The sequence below is a fragment of the Meleagris gallopavo genome, chromosome 12 (genome assembly GCF_905368555.1).
Source record: "Meleagris gallopavo chromosome 12, MGAL_WU_HG_1.1, whole genome shotgun sequence".
In the NCBI taxonomy this organism is placed as follows: domain Eukaryota; kingdom Metazoa; phylum Chordata; class Aves; order Galliformes; family Phasianidae; genus Meleagris; species Meleagris gallopavo.
In genome coordinates, this window is record NC_139415.1 from 6,605,477 (window position 1) to 6,625,624 (window position 20,148).

General features: G+C 41.8%; 1 protein-coding gene across 1 annotated transcript; it reads right to left on the bottom strand.

The window, feature by feature from the left end:
- Positions 1 to 12,929: 12,929 nt before the first annotated feature.
- Positions 12,930 to 17,318, bottom strand: POLR2M (RNA polymerase II subunit M). The gene is made up of 4 exons (XM_085233597.1): positions 17,038 to 17,318; positions 15,828 to 16,517; positions 14,808 to 15,030; positions 12,930 to 13,820 (listed from the first exon to the last, which is right to left on the bottom strand). The coding sequence occupies exons 1-4, from the start codon at positions 17,121 to 17,123 to the stop codon at positions 13,683 to 13,685; spliced, it is 1,137 nt and encodes a 378-aa protein (XP_085089723.1). The 5' UTR covers positions 17,124 to 17,318; the 3' UTR covers positions 12,930 to 13,682.
- Between the last annotated feature and the right edge of the window lie 2,830 nt (positions 17,319 to 20,148).

A 20,148-nucleotide genomic window follows, 5' to 3' on the forward strand; every position in this document is an offset into this window, starting at 1 on the left:
TTTACCATTTCTTATTTAAACTGTCATATTCTGTTCATATTCTGTTACAGAGAAAGCACACAAGGTCTTCCCGTTATTTAGTATTTATTTACATTTTAATTATTATTCTGCTGACAAAGTTTACAGAAAAAGCTCCTACTAGAAAAACATCTATGCAACTCACTGAAAGTACTCATCACATAAAAAGAACTTACTGACTTAAATTAAAAAAAAAAAAAAAACTTAGAAAATCTAAACGTCTTTAGAATTTATTCGAGCAGGAACAGAATGCTTTCATCTTTTGCTCTAGTTACTTTCAATATTGACAATTCAAAGCAGTAAAAATGAAAACAGCTTCCAAACAGAAAATCATGAGGAGTGGCAGATTTTTTTCCTCCTTAAGAAGCCTTGGGTTCTTTTTAATTGTCAAAAGAAGAAAAGGTTTTACTTCTAAAAGAGATGTTAAATATCTTTCTGTGCCTCAGAAAGATCACCTTACAAATAGACAAAAGTGCCGCATATCATAGATTCAGGGGGTAGAATATTGAAAATTAAATACAGTAAAATTAAAAACCTACAAAAATACAAGTTTCAACTATTGTAAAACTCCTAATATAATAGCAGACAATGACAATACTGTATTTCTTATGAGATGAAATTATTGGAAGCCTAGAATCAAGAAACTTGAACAAAGTATTTTGAATTGATGACTGAATGATTTCCTACCAAAAATCACCACTTCAGTAAGAAGGGGGTGACAGCTCTATACAACTAATCATCTGACATTCACTTGAGGAAGCAGAGCAAAACAAGACTTGTCTTGATTTTAAGCTAAAGGTTGAACGCCGACTAAAATAACAAAGGTTTTCAGAGGCAAAAGACCAGCTGTTTTACATTAAAAGGATGATAGGACATTAAAAAGATGAAGGATGACACAATAGTAACATAAAAGCATTATAACACAATACAATCACAGAATCATCAAGGTTGGAAAGATCACTAAGATCACCTCATCCAAGCAAGCCATGCCTGCGACCACTCCAGACCACGACCTCCAGTGCCACCCAGGCACACTGCTGGCTCATGCTCAGCCTGTCAGCTAACACCTCCCGATCCAATGTCATAACAGGAATGCCAGTAACATTGTCTGTTCTTTAAAGATTTTAAAACACTGCTCATTTCATCTCATGGTTTAAAGCCTCACAGCTCTGCAGGGCACAGCCGCCGAGCGCCAGTCCTGCTGCCACAGCAGCTGCCTCTGTGCCGAACCAGGCCCTCCACCACAACCACCCATTTTACAATCATCCCCTTACAATTAGCAGATGTGAAAGCAAACTTGGCATATATGGATGGCTGAATTTTTTTCCCTTTGAATAACCTGGTTATATCCAGTTTCCGCAGCAATTCTAAGAGCGTTTACATTGTTTTTTTTCATTTCCCTTTTCTAATAATACAAAGCAGACGCGGTGTGCCTGATTTACCTCAGGAGGCGGTGGGATAGGAAGGGTGCTCCTGGCTCCTGCACGGAATGTGTTGAGGGGAGAGGAGGGGGAGCTGCAGTCGGGGTTATTTATTTTGTTAATATCTTTGGACCCCAAGGGCCCCATTCTCGTCCTCCCTGGCCGATCTCCAGACTGAGGCTGTCAGCCAGGGAAAGTATAACATCTTCAGGCTACGGCCCATTTCAGGTTTCTCCTCAGCTCTCCCCGAGCATTTCTGTCAGCTCAGAGGAGGCTGTGTTGTCACCCACCTGGCACTGTGTGGCTGTGAGCCAGCCATCACCTGCCTGGGCTCCCCAAGGCCCACATCACCCCGCAGTCACCGACTTAACCTTGTCACCCCAAGTCTTCCCACCCCCTCACCAGCCCTGTGAGAAATCCCTGGGCTGAGACTCAGGGCCTGGATTTCTCCCCTCAGGGGTGACTCACTGGCAATTACTCCCCTTCCGTGTTTTCCTTCTCTTCTGGCTCCTCAGAGAGACCCAATATTTAATTACAGCTCCATGAAAGAACTAGATATTTAATTACGTGATTATGTCAGAAAGCTTAGCTTAACACAGCATCATAAATCCTTGAAAATGTGTTCATGTTGGCTTTAAGCTGAAGCAGAAATTACAAACAGGCCAGTTGCATTCTTTGAGCAGTGGAAACAGAAGCAGCATCAGGCAAGGCTCCATACACTTGTATTTTTCCAGTAAAAATATCAAACCTTAAAAAAAAAAAACTACTCGAAATTAAGCTTAGTTGCTTATCTTACTGACATAAGGGTTTGTCTACCTAGAACAGTGTGGTTCATTAAATGGCTAACCAGACAGAGCTTGGTGCTAATGAGACTATCTTGCCTCCAGAGCCTTGACAAGTCCTGCCTGGTGCCACATTGCTGCCTCTAAGAGCATTACGCCAGGAATACACAAGCTAATTACGTACAAAAGCAGTTTTTCAAACCCCAAAGCAAGTTCTAAACAAGCCATGGAAGGGGTAAAGGGATAAACAAATAGTTTTCTCTTTACCTTAGGGTTTAGAATTATTATGACAGCCTTGAATCAATGGCACTATAACAAAAACAAAAAACATACAAAATGCCTTGCGTGGCACAGCTGTCCAATGGGAAATCCCAGTGGGAATGTCCCAGTTGAATAAGAACTCTAGTCAGAAGCACAAACTGGGATTTTGCTAAAGTCACGGCCAAATTAGACAGTAAGCCTGGTTTTAAACATCTACTCTGTACCATGAACACGCACTAATAGGCAAATGACTGCAGTAGTTCAAACTGACCCCAGGAAGCTCAAGTTTGTTCTAACTGCTATGGAAAACTACCTCTGTCCTGGTAGGCTGTGTGCCACATTGAGTTATTTCTGGTCCTTACACAAATGGTATAAAGACACAGAGCGAACTCAACCAACATACTGCCTGCTCTGGCTAAACAGACAGGAGTAAAGTGTGAATCCATGTGATACCCTAGTTGAATTAGTAATGCTGGGTGATCCAGTATTACTAATAGTGAAACCATAACCTGGGAAAACATTTCTTGCTGCAATGACAGGCTGTAAAGCAGAAAGTTTGGCCTTCAGAAAGTATCCTGGTTCTCTACTGCCACACATGGCCAGGTGGTCCTTGATCAAAGCCCACGTGTAACATATTTAAAATGCCATCTGACCCAGGGCAGTCCTGTGACATATACCACTCCTACAAACATCATCTTATATTACTACCACAAACATCCATCTCACTGTCCAAGCAACAAAGTATGGATTTCATATCAAATTCCATGATAAAGTGTAATCTGACTCTCATGTCTCCTCTAGTCCCAATAGTAAAACTATTTACTTAGACATCAATTTAGCAGTGAACATAGGATTAAGTGTAACCTAGGCTTAAGGATGAATGGCACGCTCCCCTTCCTGACATGGCTAGAAAAGGCATTCTAGGATTTCATCCTGTTGCCTGCATTGCTGTATCATAAAGCTCCCAAATATTTTTGAGGTTACCCTTTCTTACACACCGACACTCAAAAGTAAAAGCACACTGCACTTTCTGCCCTGCTCAGATATGCCAGAGAATTAGGCACACAGACAGGTTGCAATAGACTGAAACACAAACTGCTGCTCCCTCCAGACCTATGAAACTTTAACTCTCATCTCTGTTTTTAAAAGGTAAGAGATGCACAGTTTGGGTGATAGTCTCCTATAGATCTCAGTCTATCAGTAAAAGCACAGTCCGATCTCTCTCTCTAGGTCAAAATAGAAGGCAGAGTTCCCTCTCTGTGGAAGATGAGTTTGATACCTCATAAGACAGTCATAATGGCTGAAATCTGAAATGTTTTGCCAAGTCCCTTTATGCCAAAAGCCAAACAAAATTGATAACCCTGAGCAGCTACTGCTAAGATAGAGAACAGAGCTCATCTGAACATCTGGCTAATATATCTGACCTGCGTTCTGTTTTGCAGGAGGATTCTGACATCCTAGTAGCAATATATGCTCTAGGTGCTTTTTATTTTTTATTTTTAAAGTGCTGTCTACAAAGTTCTAAACTGTAGCTTCACCATGCATTGATTGAAATTTTTTTTTTAAACTCTGTCAGCCTGTGATGTAGATACACAGCACAAAAGTACAAAAGTCAGCTTCTAATGTATATACTTAAAGTTGTGTTATCTTTGGTTCTCTACAACATTAAAAACCATTTAGGAAATAAAAATACCCAAATAGAGCAATTAAATAACATTTTATATGTATATAAGTCAAGTGTCAACAGCCACTAAGAATAAACTCATAAAATCCACTTCCTCTCTATTGTGTGTCAGTTTCAGTCAAAGGAGGGGTCAAGACAAAGTCTGAGCACTTCTGCCTCTACACAAACAAAGCACAAAAAAATGCATAAACAGACTTTACATCTGCTACAAATAATTTGAAGTAAATTTTATTACTGTTTTCTATCTGCATTTTTCAATCTTGGGAAAAAGTAATTAATGTTTGAACACAGTACAGCTCATGACTACAGAAATTACTCAGACTACCCCATCCTTACAGCAAGATCAGAAACCACAACTGGAGGAGGTAACCAGAACTGTTGATGTACTTCAGATTCAAGATCTGATTAACAGATTCAATTTCCATTAAATTCCATAGGAGTTAAGGCAGCCAAGCCATGCTGTCAGGTTTTAATCACCCACAGAACTGAAAACAGTGGCTGCTCTTTGTAAGAGAGGAATATGCTCCAGTTATGGGATTGAGCAGCACGGAAAATAACAACAGACCAACCTGATTGCTCCTTTACTCAGACCATGCAGAGCTGTTCTCTGCCATCAGTTCTTTGTCCAGTGGAGTTTTACAGACCTGCAGATGAGAGCTTATCACATCCCACAGGAGATCATTAAACAGATAATTCCTCTTTTACAAGATCCTTAGCTTTATAGTCACAATCCACATTTTCCTCCTAGTTACATCCATTCATCTTTACTCCAAGTCTTCCTGAAATGCATCTTTGAGTAATAAGCTATTAAACAATTTGTCCTCCTTTTCTATATTCTTGCAACAATGAATAGATTACATTGTCAGAACTATAACACTACGAATTTCCAGTGCATACTTTCAACAATAAGGTATTAGGTGTTCTAATAAATATAAGGTTATAACTAGAGGAAATGAATTACCAAGTTGTAGATCAATGAGCAAAAGGTGAAACTGCTGAAGAGATGCTCTTATTAGATTATCCACTTCAAGGCTTATTTATAGCTTTCACTGTGCTTCCCTATTCATCATTTTTATGGTATGTAGAAAGAGGTACAAAGCACAAATTGCCTTTTTTTAATTAACATGGACATTTTACATAGGCTCAGAGCAGGATAACCAGGCTAAGTTACTTTTTTTCCTTCCAAAACATGAAAGCACAAAACATATCTTATTGATCTGGTAGAGCTGTTAAGAGCCTTGAATAAATTCCCTATCAGAGTCCATTCAGCGCAGTTGTCAGCTTGCCACTTCTCAGTATGCTTGCCTATGATTTGCCAAGAAATGCCAACAAGCTGGAGAACAGCTCCACTGAAAATGCCCCAGGGATTTTGACAGAGAGAGAGCTGCAGGAGCCAGCATCAAGGCTGGTCTACCTGGAGCAAAGATAACTTAGAAGGGATCTAAGAGCAGGCCTCCAGTACCTACACAGAGATCCTCAAAAAGAGAGGAAGGCATAAGCTGAAACAAGAGTGGTCTTAAGGGGAAACTTTTTCCCCAGTCACATTTGGTTGAGCACCTTCATCTGGTCTCACAACTGAGCCTGCTTTGCACAGGATATCAGGTATGAGTACTCCAGAGGCTCTAACTAGAACTACCCTAGGAACCCAGGCTGGACTCGTGACTGAATGATTTTAACAGTTAGCATGGAAGGGACTTCCTAAATTGCACTCAAACAACTCTGCCTTTTCCAGCTCTGAAAAGGTTGATGGTGCGTAAGGCCAACATCACCAGTCCCTACAATCTTCTTAACCTGTTGGGACAGCATAACCCAACCAGCAGCTTAACAACACTGGCAGCCATGTTACACTAGGGCTCCTTCTAACAACATCCAGAGTAGGAAAGAGCGGGAAGGTGTTGATGTTGACAGTTTGGGCTGTGCAGAAGTGTAAATTAAGCTGAAATTGGTAATGAAGATTATTCTGAAATGAGGAATCCCTCAGCTTGCCCAGGGTCACTGGCAACAAAGATACCTCAATATCTCAACATCTCAAAATAAAAAGAAAAAAAATGCATGAACGTGGTCAATTTAACATAATGAGTAAAGAACACCTACCAAAAAAATGTGATTTTGCAATTATAGCCCACATTAGAAGCTTTGATAAGGAAGATAGCAGTTGCACAAAAACTGAATGAGCACGCATTTCCCAGCAGCTCTCTCATCACTGCTTTAATATCAGGATCAGATCTGGAGTTGCAAACACTGTTCCACTTCATCCTATAGCTTTATTGCTATCTCTTTTAAATGTTTTAGTATATATAAACATCTCTTCAATGTCTGCAAGGGATACCATATTCTTAGCACTATCATTTATAGGGAAAGAATCTTTAAAAATACTTAGAGTAACTTTTAAAAAATACGTAGCATTTCTTCTCAGTACAATTTAAGAGGTCTCTATAGATGGAATGAATTACAGCGCGCTGTCAGGATTTCCAGAAAAGGTCCTTCCAGTCCAGGAAAGTTCAGTTGCATTCTGCTTTAATTGCTCTTGGCAAGCTTGCACTATTGTTTTTGTACAAACAGAAGTAAATTTGCTATAAATAAAAAAAAAAAAATGGAACTTTACATGAATGAAGAAAACATCAAATTCCCTAATCTTCAAAAGAAATTCTATCCCTAAATAATTAACTATGATATATTTATAAAACTAGAATAATTGAAAACAGGATTCTAAGTTGATTCATGTAGACTGCGCTGAAATATTTATTATTGCAAGTCCAGAAGATCTGTCTGGGTTTTGTCACTGGAAATGTCTAAACTCAGTGTCCAGATGTTTATTTAAGTTGCTCCCACATAGTTCTAATGTCAATTACCAGGGGTTATCAGAGAGCATCACTGTGTATCTTCCTTGACTAATATTCTCATTTCTTCTGCATCTTTGATGTTTTCTTTCATTAAAATTCCTGGCTCACAGCCACAAAAATCTGCTGTGCAGGCAAAAAAAAACCTAGTCTGCAGACATGACATACGATGATGCCCTATGTCTGTGCAAGGATAATATTTATCATCAGCTATCATTTAAGCAGTACTATAATCAGTACAATGTCAATTTAAAGCAGCTCAGACCAATAGATGTGAAATCAATGAAGGAACACTTTTAACTGATACAAATCAATTGTGTCAGTAAATAAAATATTATTACTTGAAATGAAGACTATGAATCTGTGTTACCTTCTCCCCAGTCCCCAGCACCCCCTTTCAGGAAAAAGCACGGAGAAGGTCAATGATAAAGTAATTTCACACATAATTACAACTGGAATTGATGGATCTGTAGCTCTGGAAACCACAATTACACTGAGACTTTTATAGTAACCAGGAGACAATGCAGGACACTCCTAGCTGACGCAAACAGAATGAGCTTATCACACCGTTTATGAAGATTTCCTACATTCAAATATAAACAGTTGGTTAACAGCTCATTTTTATATAAATCTGTTGCCCAAACCCTGTTGGTTCATCTTGATTTGTAGGTAAGTTACCAAAGAGTTATTGTTACTATTCATAAGAAAACAGAAGAAAAATCAATGCCAATTCAATAATTGGAAATAGAGACACAAGATGCCTGGAAAAATACTGCCAACACCATCTCATGTTTTCATGCCAGAAGCCAAATAAACCAGGTTCCTCCCTTGGGGAAGAATGGTACCTATTTTAATTCTAACGGATCAGTACAAGTGGATACCTCACAGTATTAAAAGATAATGGTCTAAATGACTTCAAACCAAAAATCTCATTGATCTTGTAATTCATATCACACCTTCCAAGTTGGTTTGGGAGGAATGTTTCTACCTACCAGGTAATGTTCTGGCAGCTAAGTCCACAACACTGCTGAGTCAGTCTGTCCAACTGAGACCCCCAACAAACATTGTCATCACACCTCCAGTTTCAGCTGCAATTCCACACGCATAATAAAAAAATCTCCTGCAGAAAGCAAGTTTCACACAACCACACACAGCTGGCACTCCCTGCACACAACCTGCAGGTCATGGCCAGGTTGGATACGGCCCTGGGCAGCCTGATCGAGTGCTTGATTTAGTGGCTGGAAACCTTGCCTGCTGGAACTAAATAATCTTTGTGATCACCTCCAACCCAAGACGCTCTGTAACGATTCTATGATAGCCTGAATTCAGAGATGGACCGTGTTATAACTAGAGCTTTCTAGGCACTTCCACTGCCATGTAACTCAGAGTAAATTAAATATATACTACAGGCAACAAGTCACAATAGGGAAAACATTTTGAAAAAAGTGAAGAAAAACACAAAGCTTTGCACATGAAATTCCTATTCAGTGGAAGCATATTAAAAAATACCTCCTACAAAGTGCTCACCTTCAGAGACTCAGTAAAAGCTCAGACTGCCACTACTTGCCATGCTATATCATTGCCTCAGTCTGATAAGCATCAACATCAATATCAGCTGCGTGGATAGAGGGAAGTAATATGAATATGTTCAATAAGCATCACAGCTCCACTTGTCTCCCTCACAACTTCAGTGAGGATGTGCCCATTGGTGCATGATGCAGCTACGCTCTCCAGTATCACAGTCAAAAGAAAAGCACTGAGGCTGTCACAGTACAAAGTCTTCTAAATTTCCCTGTCAGAAGATCATTCTTATGCATAATGCTTGAAGACACATTCACTCATACCTGGATGATGAGAAGTAAAATACTTAGTTCAATGTTTCTGGCAAGTTACAAATCAATTTGCTTTCCATACACATTTCACTGTGTATTCTCACAGTCAGTAATTGCTTAACAACTGTTATTCACATTTCCCAGGAACAGAGAGATTAAACAAAACACAGAGGCAATATCCCAGCTCAACAGAGCACTTGCATATAAATGCTCCTAGAGGAATCACGCCTTCTCTTCAGTATATGCTTTCACGCTTCAACAAACCAAAGGCCCACTTAGTAAAACCTTATTAACAAAATGATCAAACAGTTGCTTTAAATAAAAGATAACAATGCCTTCAAAGCTTTGCATACATACATATGGAATAACAATTACAGTATTTACAAAGGAGTCAGTGTGCATCCCATGGAAAGCCAATGTGAGTAAAAGATATTTGGACTACGGTCAGCCAACATTTGCTGGCCACAATGTCAGCAGTGACACAGCACTGCAGAAATGTGAGAATAAAACACAATCATCACCTTGTGAGGGAAAAAAGAAACAACCATGCAGAGCAAAATAAATATTGTTTTCACACAGCTGTCTTTGCTACTTTCCCTCTGAGAATCTGGGAGTTCACAACCCAAAAAAAAAAAAAAAAAAATCAAACAGTAGGAAACTAGGAATTCTCAGTGGTGATCTCCCTCCACCCCACCCCAAACACACAGAAAACCCACCCAAAAAAAAGAACAGAAAACTCAAGAATTCGTTGCAATTCATCTGGCCCAGGAATACTCTACCTACAGCTCAGTCTTGACAGGGTGCCCTCTCCAAGGCTGCTAAAGGCTGCCAGCTGGTGGTGTATCTAGCACAGGAACTGTTCCACGCAGATACCCCCAAACTACTGCCCAGAGGTTGCACATGGAACACGACAGTTTTTCCTGTGGCTCCCACACAAGTTTCAATCAGTCTTTAGGGTCTGGGTATTCTGGCTGCTGATGCAGTGTCCCTGTGGCACATTCAGAAACCATACTGCAGAGCTGTGCTTGTCACATTCTGTGTTTGCAAGCTCTATTTCCTCCATACAGGAACCCAAACCAGACACTTTTACTTATCTCAGAGTCCACAGAAGCAGCCCACAAGCTATCAGACTGAAAACTACTGAATTAGGTTTGTCAAAGACTGGTTAAACCTCTAGACCCTTTCTAGCCTTTAGCTGTTCTTACATTAAAAAGGAAATAAAGTTAATGCACAGCAGCATTTAGACCTTTAATTCTCCCAAATGCTATTTTGCAAGTACTTAACATTATCTTTTAGGCTGCTAAATCCCCTAGATCACGCTATCCCCACAGCTGACAAACCAGACTTCACCTTCTCTCCCTCAGGAAAGCTTCCACCTGTGAACAGAAATTGGCCAAGAGCAATTGCAGCTGGCAATCAGGGACTCCTACCACCTCTCTGGCCATGCAAAAACCAAGGACTGCAGGTGCTGCCACACAGACGCCTCTCATGTGCTGCAGCTATCGGATTTGCAGCACGCCATTTAAGCACTCGGTGCCACCTTTCAGATCAACATGATTGCCCAGCTTCAGGTCTTACAGATCTTATCAATTTAAATTCCCTTTAGTTTTCTTTCCATTTATAACAACTGTTTCTTAACTCCATCTCCAGTGTTTTCCTTGCTAAGCAGCAAAGAAAAGTTCTTGATTTTCCCTTAGGTTTGCCTGCAAACTTCACATGGCCAAAACAACATATTATTCACACGAGAAACTTAAAAAACATTAAAAAACACAGTTTTGATTCTTTATTTTCTTCCAGGCTAACAGTTCACTCCCACAAAACAGAACAACCTCCTCAATTCCCAGTGTATGTTTTGAACTGTTCCAAACTGGAAAACAGCGAAATACAGAACACCACACCTAACCAGAAACTTTAAATATGACTACATCATTCCACCACTCACCCTCTTTATCAGGGGACTCTCTTTATACCTGACTCTTCAACCACCCACGAAATCTCCGCATGGAGAACACATCTGTATTCAGAATCCAGAATGATCCTCCCACAAAAGTATACACTTTTGCAGCAACTTACGATTTACACTTTGAACTTAGTTCTGCACTCACACAGCTCTCCCTCCCACAACACTCCCCACCACCGTACTGAGCAGCTGTTAGTTGGGCAATCCACTTCACCTGTTACAGCAGCAATTTTTTTGTCTTAAAGGCAAAGTTCACCCATTCAAGGGATTCATTTCAGCAAGTTCCAACACGTTAAACATTATCAAAACACAGATCAAAAGCTGCTTCTGCTTCACACTTTAGAAAGCAAAAGTAATCCTTAAAAGCCCAAAAAGAGAATGCAATTTTTGTTATCATCAAAGAGCAGTCAGCAGAAGCCTACACGGAATTAGACATCAGTAACCTAAAACAAGTTCTTCACCGTGTAGTTCTAATTCCTTTAGCACTGTGTAGAAATTGGAGAGATCAGTATGATGGGAAAGGCATTACAACAAAAGTGTGATGACAGAAGGTTCAGCATGACAGAAGGATGCTACTAAGGAAGGAAGAAGATTGCTTACCCATATCAGAAGATTCTAGGTTCACAAGGGAAAGCTTCACCAAGGAGAAATCTCCAGAAAGATACCCTTCCCCACAGGGGTCAGCCCTTCAATGAGGTCTAAGAGAGGTGCAGCCAGGCCCCACCCCTCCCGGTCACACAGCTGAATTGCCTTCACCTGTGCTCCCAGGGCTGACCGGCTCCTTTCCCAGGTGCTCAATCAGTGGTTCAGGCAGTGACTCAACACTTCCCACAGACACTGGAAAGCCAGCATGGAAAAGCCACACACGGTAGCATAACAGGGTGGAATAATGCAGTCAGGAACAAGAGGGGCACCAACAGGCCTGGAAAGGTAAGAACCTATGCTTCATGGTTCACCTATGCTGGTGTGATGCTCTGAAGATGTAATAGAAGCACAAAAAAGGAAAACAAAACAAACCACACAACAAAGAGGTAAGGATATAGGAGTGGTAAGGAGAAAGAGATACAAGGCTTGAAAGTGTCATACACCTGTACAGTATGCAGTCTGAGCTTTGCTACAAGGGTAGCTACAGCAAAAAATCACATTCCTGTCCCTACAGATATTAGAGTGAGTGAGGTATGTAGGTGTTCAGGTGCACAGCTGGTATTTAAATGGAGTTGCAGAAAGCAAGAGGAGGCTGCAACGGCAACAGGCTGCAAGGCATGTGGCAAAGTTAATTGCAGAACTGGAGCATCTGATACAGACACTGGAATACATATGGAAGGGAATGGGTTGCACAGAGATGTTCTTATGAGAGCAGATGAGTCTTGAGATGGAAAAAACACACAGCTGGTGAGAAGCCAATAAATAATTGAAACAAGAAACCAGAGAGAGGAAAGGGTATGGGCAAGAGGTATCACAGATGAGGAACAGATTACATAATTAAAAAAAAATGCCACATACAAGCTCAGCAGCAGTTCTGCCTGTCAAACCACATTACCAGGGAATGGACTGTGCCATGCAAATTATCTGAGAGCTCACAGAGCATTAGGGAAAGAGTATCTGCCTGCTAAAAAGGTGCTGTTGGTGGCATTAGCTGCTTTATGCACTCAATAAGTGACAGACTTTCAGCCCTCTTTCTAAACGTGCAGCTTTTTGAATGACTCACATCTTGGTTTCTGGTGACATGTGCACTATGTACACATCCAGGGAAAGCCTTGCACACGCAGCTGTCCTGTATCCACTGCTGCTGGAGCATCTCAGAAGGTAGGTTATGCCAGGCTACACAAGGAATCTGAAGTTTGTTTTTAGAGCTAAAATAAACTCACAACAGGATTTGAATATGCTAGTCAGCAGTGGAATATCATTGAGAAATACTTCTCATTTGTGTTCTGTATATTTCAAAATTCATAATAAAAGGCAGAAAATGTTACTGTAAGGAAGATTTGTTCTTTTATCTTCAAAGAACAGTTAAGTCTGTAAAATACATAGGACTTATTTTCTCCAAGAAAACCAGAGGTAATCTTTTAATTTATAGTACCAGACTATGAAAAAATAGTATTCCAAAGTTTGAAAGCACTGTACAAAAATATGGAAAAACACCAAAGCCTTTAATAAAAATACTCAAGTATTCAGATTAATTCAATCTCTTGATGTGCTTTGCAGTAGTCTCCAAATATGAAACAGCAGAATCCCTTAAAGCTCAAACAGAATTGAGTTAGGTAAAAACTTCATGTTATTTTCTATTTACAGTACAATGGCAGAAAGTATTACTTGAAGCTACAGGCATAGAAACAAGTTCTCATGATAAGAAAGCAATCACAAATTTATTTGGGTGTGTATTGTCACCATACGGTAAAAGACAGATGACCTTAATAGATCATGCCTCAAGAGAAGTATCTCACATTTATACAAATAAGAGATTTCATAAATATAGTTTCCACGCAGCAGTTCATAGGCACCTTAGCTAACTTTACAGACTTGGATTATGAGGCTCTTTACACTCACATTTCCCAGCAAAAGAAATCTTCTCTTGTTGATGATTCATCATAGCTTGGAAAAGCACATTAAGGAGCTCACTTCACTGTAGTTGAAAACTGTTGGGCTTTCCAAAAGGATTAAATGCCACAAGTGCTCCAAAACCCGTCTCCAAATAATACTGGGGTTATCACTTAATAAACCTCACAAGTACAAGCGCTATTATGAACCCTTCCCATAGCTGTAATGTTAAAATGTTCTGTAACAACTAACTAGATCAAGAATTCTCAATATTCATGTTTGGGTTTTAAGAAGTATTGCATAAAGATCAGTTACGTGGCTCATCCTCTGACACCCCTTCCTGAATTCAGTCGTCTGCTGAAAAATAATCTTCATCTCTCACTTCTCTGTATTGCATTGCAGCCTCCCCCTCTGGTTCAAAGCTGGTCATTTTTATATTCAACCTCTCTGCAAGCTTCTGTGCTGCAAGTTTGGCTTGCATTTCCTATTAAAAAAAAGACACAAGTTAGAAAAAATGTTTTCGTCATTTTTATCCAGGTTGTAAAAAACCCAACCAACCAAAGGAGAAGCTTGACACAATAATGTTAGTAACTCCAGACTAGATTTAATTAAAATATCTAATAACTAATGAAAAAAAAAAGATAAATTTATTTACATTTAATACTTAACTGCTCTGTTAGTATTTGAATTTTTTTGAGTTGAAGACCTGAAATTCCCCGACTGTTCCCCCTATGACAGTTCCCATCTCACTTCTGCCAGAACAAAATCAGTCTACATATCAGCCTTGTACGTAAACCAGTACCAATAGCGATGCTACTCATTCAGCAACTCAACAATTCAGCAAAAAAGTCGTTCATTTTACAAATAAGTTAGCTTCCTTTAAGTGTCAAAGACAAAATTAGCAAGTGTTTGTAAAATAGTAATTAGCAACACTTTTACAGTAGCACCTAGTTTAAAACATTAGCTCTGCATCATTTGGGAAGTCAAAATGGAAATCCATTACAAAATAATTTAGCAAGCAATTTCCTTAAAATTAAAGAACTTCACAACTTGGCACAGAATAAACAAAGCCAACAGCAGCTACTTGTGTACCTTAAGAACACTGAATACCACTAGCCTTTCATTTATGGAAGGGCCAAAAAATAATTAAAAGCTAATAGACAAGTTCCATACTTTTATTTCTAGTCAGAGATGAAGAGATCATAATGAAGTTAGAATAACTGCACAGAAGAACACTAGATTTTGTTTAGTGCAGGAATAGCCATTTCAAAGGGTTTCGTACATTATTTAATCACATCATTAAGAGACTCAAATATAGTCTTCTCAAAGTCTGGCAATCTCAATTTTATTTTCAAATTCAAAAGTATCAAAAGATGTCTTTATGCTTTCTTCTTATTTTGGTGGGGTTTTTTTTTGGTAACGGTTGTAGTAATTAAATAATTACTTTTCCAGATAAATCATAAATTCTTACCTCATAAGCTTCTTTTTGCTGTATCTGAATTGCTATGGACTCCTCAATGGACAGCATCTTAGCAGGGGAGTGGTGAAGTGGTGGTAGCCGAGCTGCTGTGATGTCATTCAAATGTTTCTTATCTCTAAGTCTTCTTTCTTCAACAGTAATTGGAGAGCCAGATCCCCCAGGTGACTGACTGGGTGAGGAACCACGCGATGATCCGCTCTGCTCTCCTGATAATCTACAAGTGATAAAACACAGAGGTTGTAACCAACATTTGAAATACACGGCTCAGAACTTCAGTTCTAAAATTTAATTTCAACATGTAAGGGTACAAAAGTATAAAGAGCATCTGAAGTGTAATGATACCATTCTCAAATAAAAAAGTGTAGGATCACAGAGGTTGGGAATGACCTCTAAGACCATCTAGTCCAACTGTCTGCCTATTACCAATATTGCCCACTAAGCCATGTCCCTCAATACTACATCTACCCTTTACTTAAACACCTTCGGAGAAAACTAAAAATATTAACATTCTCCTCACCTAGTAGGATACAGCTTCTCTACATGGAAACAGTGTCACAATTGATCCTAACAGCAGACAAAAAATGAACGCCAATTAATTGGCAGTCAAGGGAAACAGAAATTGTTATTATTGCCAATACTCACAGTGAGAATTGCAGATTCACAAAGATGCAGAAAAGCAAAGGGCCAGTTGCTGTTGAAATTTTACAAGATCTAGAATCAATCCAGAAGAAAGTTCTGCCAATTGCCTAGTAGTTTTATAGTTAAGCTATGAAATTTTATGAAGATTATGCCTTTTTTTTCAAACCGGTAGGATCGGACCACCACTTAGCACTGAGATTCTGCAGCACTTAACTAAAGAGCCAATATATTAGCACAGCATGTCATCTGACTTTAAATCTCCTAATTCACCAGGAGAAAATAAACCAACCTTGCTTTTTCTGCAACATTTCCAATCTTAAACAAGTCGATTATTTCTGTCTGGAACAGATTCCCGTATTCCATAATACTTACGCGTTTGTTTTGAATTTGCTTTTTTTTATGACAGGGTTTTTTGCTCTGGACTCCAGAACTTCAATATAATGTGGCGTCCTGGGGTGCAGGCTTCCAAAAATATTGCCCTTATGTTCTGACACATTCTGCTCTTTTTCCAGTACTTTTTCGCTATTATCCCCATCTGCAATGGTAACTTTTTGAAAAGCATCAACCAATGTGTCATTACGGTTGCCTAAAGGACCTTCTGTGCCACCCTCAGTATTGTTCTGAGAGATCTGCTGATCACTGTTCAGGTGACTGCTTGGGGCTGATTCGGAGATAGCTTCACAACAGAGATTCTGATCTTTTGTGACAGTCTTTATTTCATCATTTTTGCTCTGAGCCCTCTGATTTTCCAAGGCTGTACTTGTGGGATCTTGCCCCAAACATTCTCCCTCCTGTCCTTGGGAAGCAGTCTTAGGAACTTCTTCAGCACGAGAATTGTCACTGAGGACTGAGGGCTCCTTCTGGTGCAGCGTGTGCTCGCCCAGTGCGATGTGCTTTTTGCTGGTACGAGCCTTGTCCTGTTCTGCCTGGAACTCCAGCCTGACTGCAGACAACAGCTCTGCAGTCCGTGTCAGCTCTTCCTCTTGTGAGATGGCACACATCAGCTTCTCTGCAAAATCGGAGATCTTCTTGCCCTTATCTGGGAGCTTATCGATGAACTTCCTAAAGTAGTAAAAACCAAAAAAAAATAACAACACGAGTTGTTTAACTGTGTCTCAGCAATCCTATTTCATTCTGGCACACAAAGCTGTTCTACAAGAGCAGCTACCAGCAGGTGCCAGCAAGCACCTTCCCCTAGTACGAGACTTCTGAACGCTGCTAATCCAGACGCAGAGCACCGACAGCTCCGGCCGCTCACACCGACCAGGCACTTACTCCCTTCTTCCCACCTACGCGCTGCTGTAAGGCTCGCACCCGCGATCTTTCAGCGTTTCCATGCGGCTGGCACGCGGACGGCTCCGTCCCCGCTCCCAGCACCAACTCCGCACCGCGACAGCGAACGCCCGCAGAGGCAGAACCGCGCCGGCCCCGCCCCGCCGGAGCGGATAGAAGGCAGAGAACAGCCGCCCCGCCGGCCGCGGCCCCGGGCCCTCGCTCAGCTCGGCGGACACGCGGGCCCGCTTTCGCCGCCGGTGCCCGCGCGGAACGTGACGCGGACGGCCCCGAGCGGAGCCGCGCTTACCGGTCCGCCAGCAGCCGCTCCTGCCGCCTCAGCATCTCCCGCAGCTCAGGGAGGCTCCGGCCCCGCAAGGAGCCCGCCGCCGCCATGCCGCCCCGACCCCAAGCCGCCTCTCCGCGGGGCGGCCGCGCGGGCCCGGCGCCACCGGCACCGCTTCCGTAGCTCCGTGGGAGCCGCCATCTTACCGGAAGTGACGGCGGCTCGCCGGGGCCCGGCGGGGGGCGCTGCGGCGGCTCGGCCGGGGCGGTGCGGCGCTGAGCTGCAGTCGGACTGGGTGATCTCAGCCCTCGTCTCCAGCATTAACGGTTCTGTGACTGCCGTGTGCCTGAGGAGCCTCTAGCAGAGCCCAGGTTCCTGTTGAGGTCTCAGCGTTCAGCTTTCCAGAGATACTGAGTGGTGCGCTTGACACGGTGGAAGTAAGGGGTGCCATTCAGAGGCACCTGGGAATGCCAGGCATCCCTACAGAATGGAAGGAGCAGTCTTGAGAGCAGCCCTGCAGGAAAGGACCTGGGAGTCGTGATGGATGAAGAGCTTAACGTGTGCTCTTGCAGCTCGGAAGGCAAATGGTATCCTGGGCTCCATCAGAAGGGGGGTAGCCAGTAGGGACAGGGAGGTGATTGTCCCCCTCTACTCTGCTCTTGTGAGGCCCCACCTGCAGTACTGCCTCCAGGTCTGGAGCCCCCAGTACAAGAAAGATAGAGAGCTGTTGGAGAGGGTCCAGAGGAGAGCCACAAAGATGATCGAGGGACTGGAACACCTCCCCTATGAGGACAGGCTGAGGGAGCTGGGCTTGTTCAGCCTGAAGAAAAGAAGGCTGCGGGGTGACCTCACTGCAGCCTTTCAGTACCTAAAGGAAGCCTACAAACAGGAGGGAATCAACTCTTTACAAGGGTACATAACAGAAGGACAAGGGGAAATGGTTTTAAATTGAGGGAGGGAAGATTTAGGTTGGACGTCGGGGGAAGTTCTTTACAGAGAGAGTGGTGAGGTGCTGGAACAGCTGCCCAGAGAGGTTGTGGATGCCCCATCCCTGGAGGTGTTCAAGGCCGGGTTGGATGGGGCCCTGGGCAGCCTGGTCTAGTATTGAATGGGGAGGTTGGTGGCCCTGCCTGTGGCAGGGGGGTTAGAGATTCACAATCCTTGAGGTCCCTTCCAACCCTGGCCATTATGTGATTCGTTACAGTTTCTCTTTTCACACCGCACTTATATTTACACGTGCTGAGCAGAGACTGAATGAAGGAATGCAGACCTTAGCACAGTGTGCACGCACTTGCTTCCAGCCTTCATGGTCACACAAATGCTGAGCGTGGTGCTGAGCGCTGCCCAGCAGTACGGCCCGAGCTGTGTGCTCACTGCGGGGAGCTGCGCCTCAGCCTTTGGTGCAGCCTGGTCCCTTGGTGCACATAATGGGGAAGAGCTGGATTTCTCAGACTGTTAAGCTGTTGTTGTATGAGCAGGACGGACGGACGGCCCGCCCTGCAAGAGGAAATGTGTTGAGATGGCTGTGTACCCCTCTATTTGTGCAGCTGGGAGGTGTGTGGAAGGGCTGAGGGAAGTGAGAGGAGCCAGGTGGGCAGCTGCCATGGAAAAATAGCATGGAGTGGTGAAAAAAGCCAAGTGCCTGGCTGCAGGGACCACATCACTGCCTGTTAGGTACAACTTGGATCATCTTCCACGGAAAATCCCGCAGGAGACTTTTCTCAAGAGCTCAGGAAAAAAGAAAACACTTTTTTTGTTGTTGCCAGGAGATCATTTAATGTTGTCAAACACAAGTTTTCTGAATTGAAATGCTGTCTTGTTGTGCTGTCTGGCACTTGCAAGAAGGAATGCTGTAACTCAACTTTTAGCCTCTTTCTGCTGTGCAGATTGGAAAAAAAATGGAAGGTTGGGCTTGGAAACTGATTCTGCCTCTGTGTAAGTGGCAAAGAAATAATCTCACTGGTCTGCTGCTCTGCACTTAGGTGATGATGGCTCATCTCAGTCCAACTGCTGTAACTACATATGCAGAAAAGTACTTCTTGTGAATTTCAGCCTATCTCCTCAGTTGAGCAAACATAGAAAAATGAAACAAAAGATGAAGAGAATAAAGTATTCTAATAACATGACTGCTGGAAGTCACGGCTGATAGTTTTGTATCCTCACTTGGAACACCATTCAGCAGTCCTCTTTTGTCCCAGGTCGTTGGGGAGTTACATTGTTCATCTTTACCGTTGAAAGGAATTAAGTTTTGGAATACCATAATCTGTTTTTAGATGACACACAGTTCCATAATGATGAACTGATGCCTAACATTTTACAGGTGCTAGAATGAAAGTTTTCTTGTTTATGAAACAAGGGGCAGCATCTAGATGCAATGCAATCTAGATACCATCAATTTAGATACAAATGCCAGGAAGGAAAAGTAGATGGATGCTTTCTCAGTCAAAGAGAACTAGTATGGAGCTCTTGTAAAACTGAGGAAAAATTACATACTTTAGCCTTTTTTGTCCTGGGCAAGAAAAATTGTTACTAGGCACACTCTGAATGTCAGTAATCACCATCCAGCAGTAGCTAGTACAAGATTAGCCTTAGCACTTTGCTCTTTTCCTGTGGGAAACTGATACATTGCCACTATTTGCAGTACTCAGCAATATTTTTTTTGTTTGTTTTCTCCAGACCATAAGTGGCCTTTTGATTTTAGGCTTTATTTTGTATCATTTATTCCAACAGTTGATCAACACTCACGTGAACTAAGTATATAAAAAAACTGTTATTTGTTTTGAATTATTTCCTATGTAATAGTGTGCTCTTAGGACATTATTTCAAAAGCTCTTATTAGGCACTGTATTCAGGCGGTCTGTTTTCTGTCACATACTTAGAATTCAATTTATTCTACAATGGCATGCCTGTAATTAGTATGCAATTTAATGCTACATCTATGAGAAAATTAAATCATTAGAATAGCAATGAAGAAAATCAAGTATATGAAGAAAAGAATAAACTATGTGAAGAAAGCACAAAATGGATATTCTAGCCAGATGGCATCTCAAGGGAAGTAGCCATGACTTTTTTTTACAGGTGGGAAAACTTCCTGTCAGAAGTACACAGGTCTACCCAAAACTGGTATTAAAGCTA

Coding starts and splice junctions, on each gene's coding strand:
- POLR2M (XM_085233597.1), bottom strand. CDS start 17,123: ATGGCGGCGGCGGGCTCCTTGCGGGGCCGGAGCCTCCCTGAGCTGCGG. Junction 16,518..17,037: donor GAGCGGCTGCTGGCGGACCG/GTAAGCGCGGCT, acceptor TTACTACTTTAG/GAAGTTCATCGATAAGCTCC. Junction 13,821..14,807: donor AGCAAAAAGAAGCTTATGAG/GTAAGAATTTAT, acceptor TTTTTTTAATAG/GAAATGCAAGCCAAACTTGC.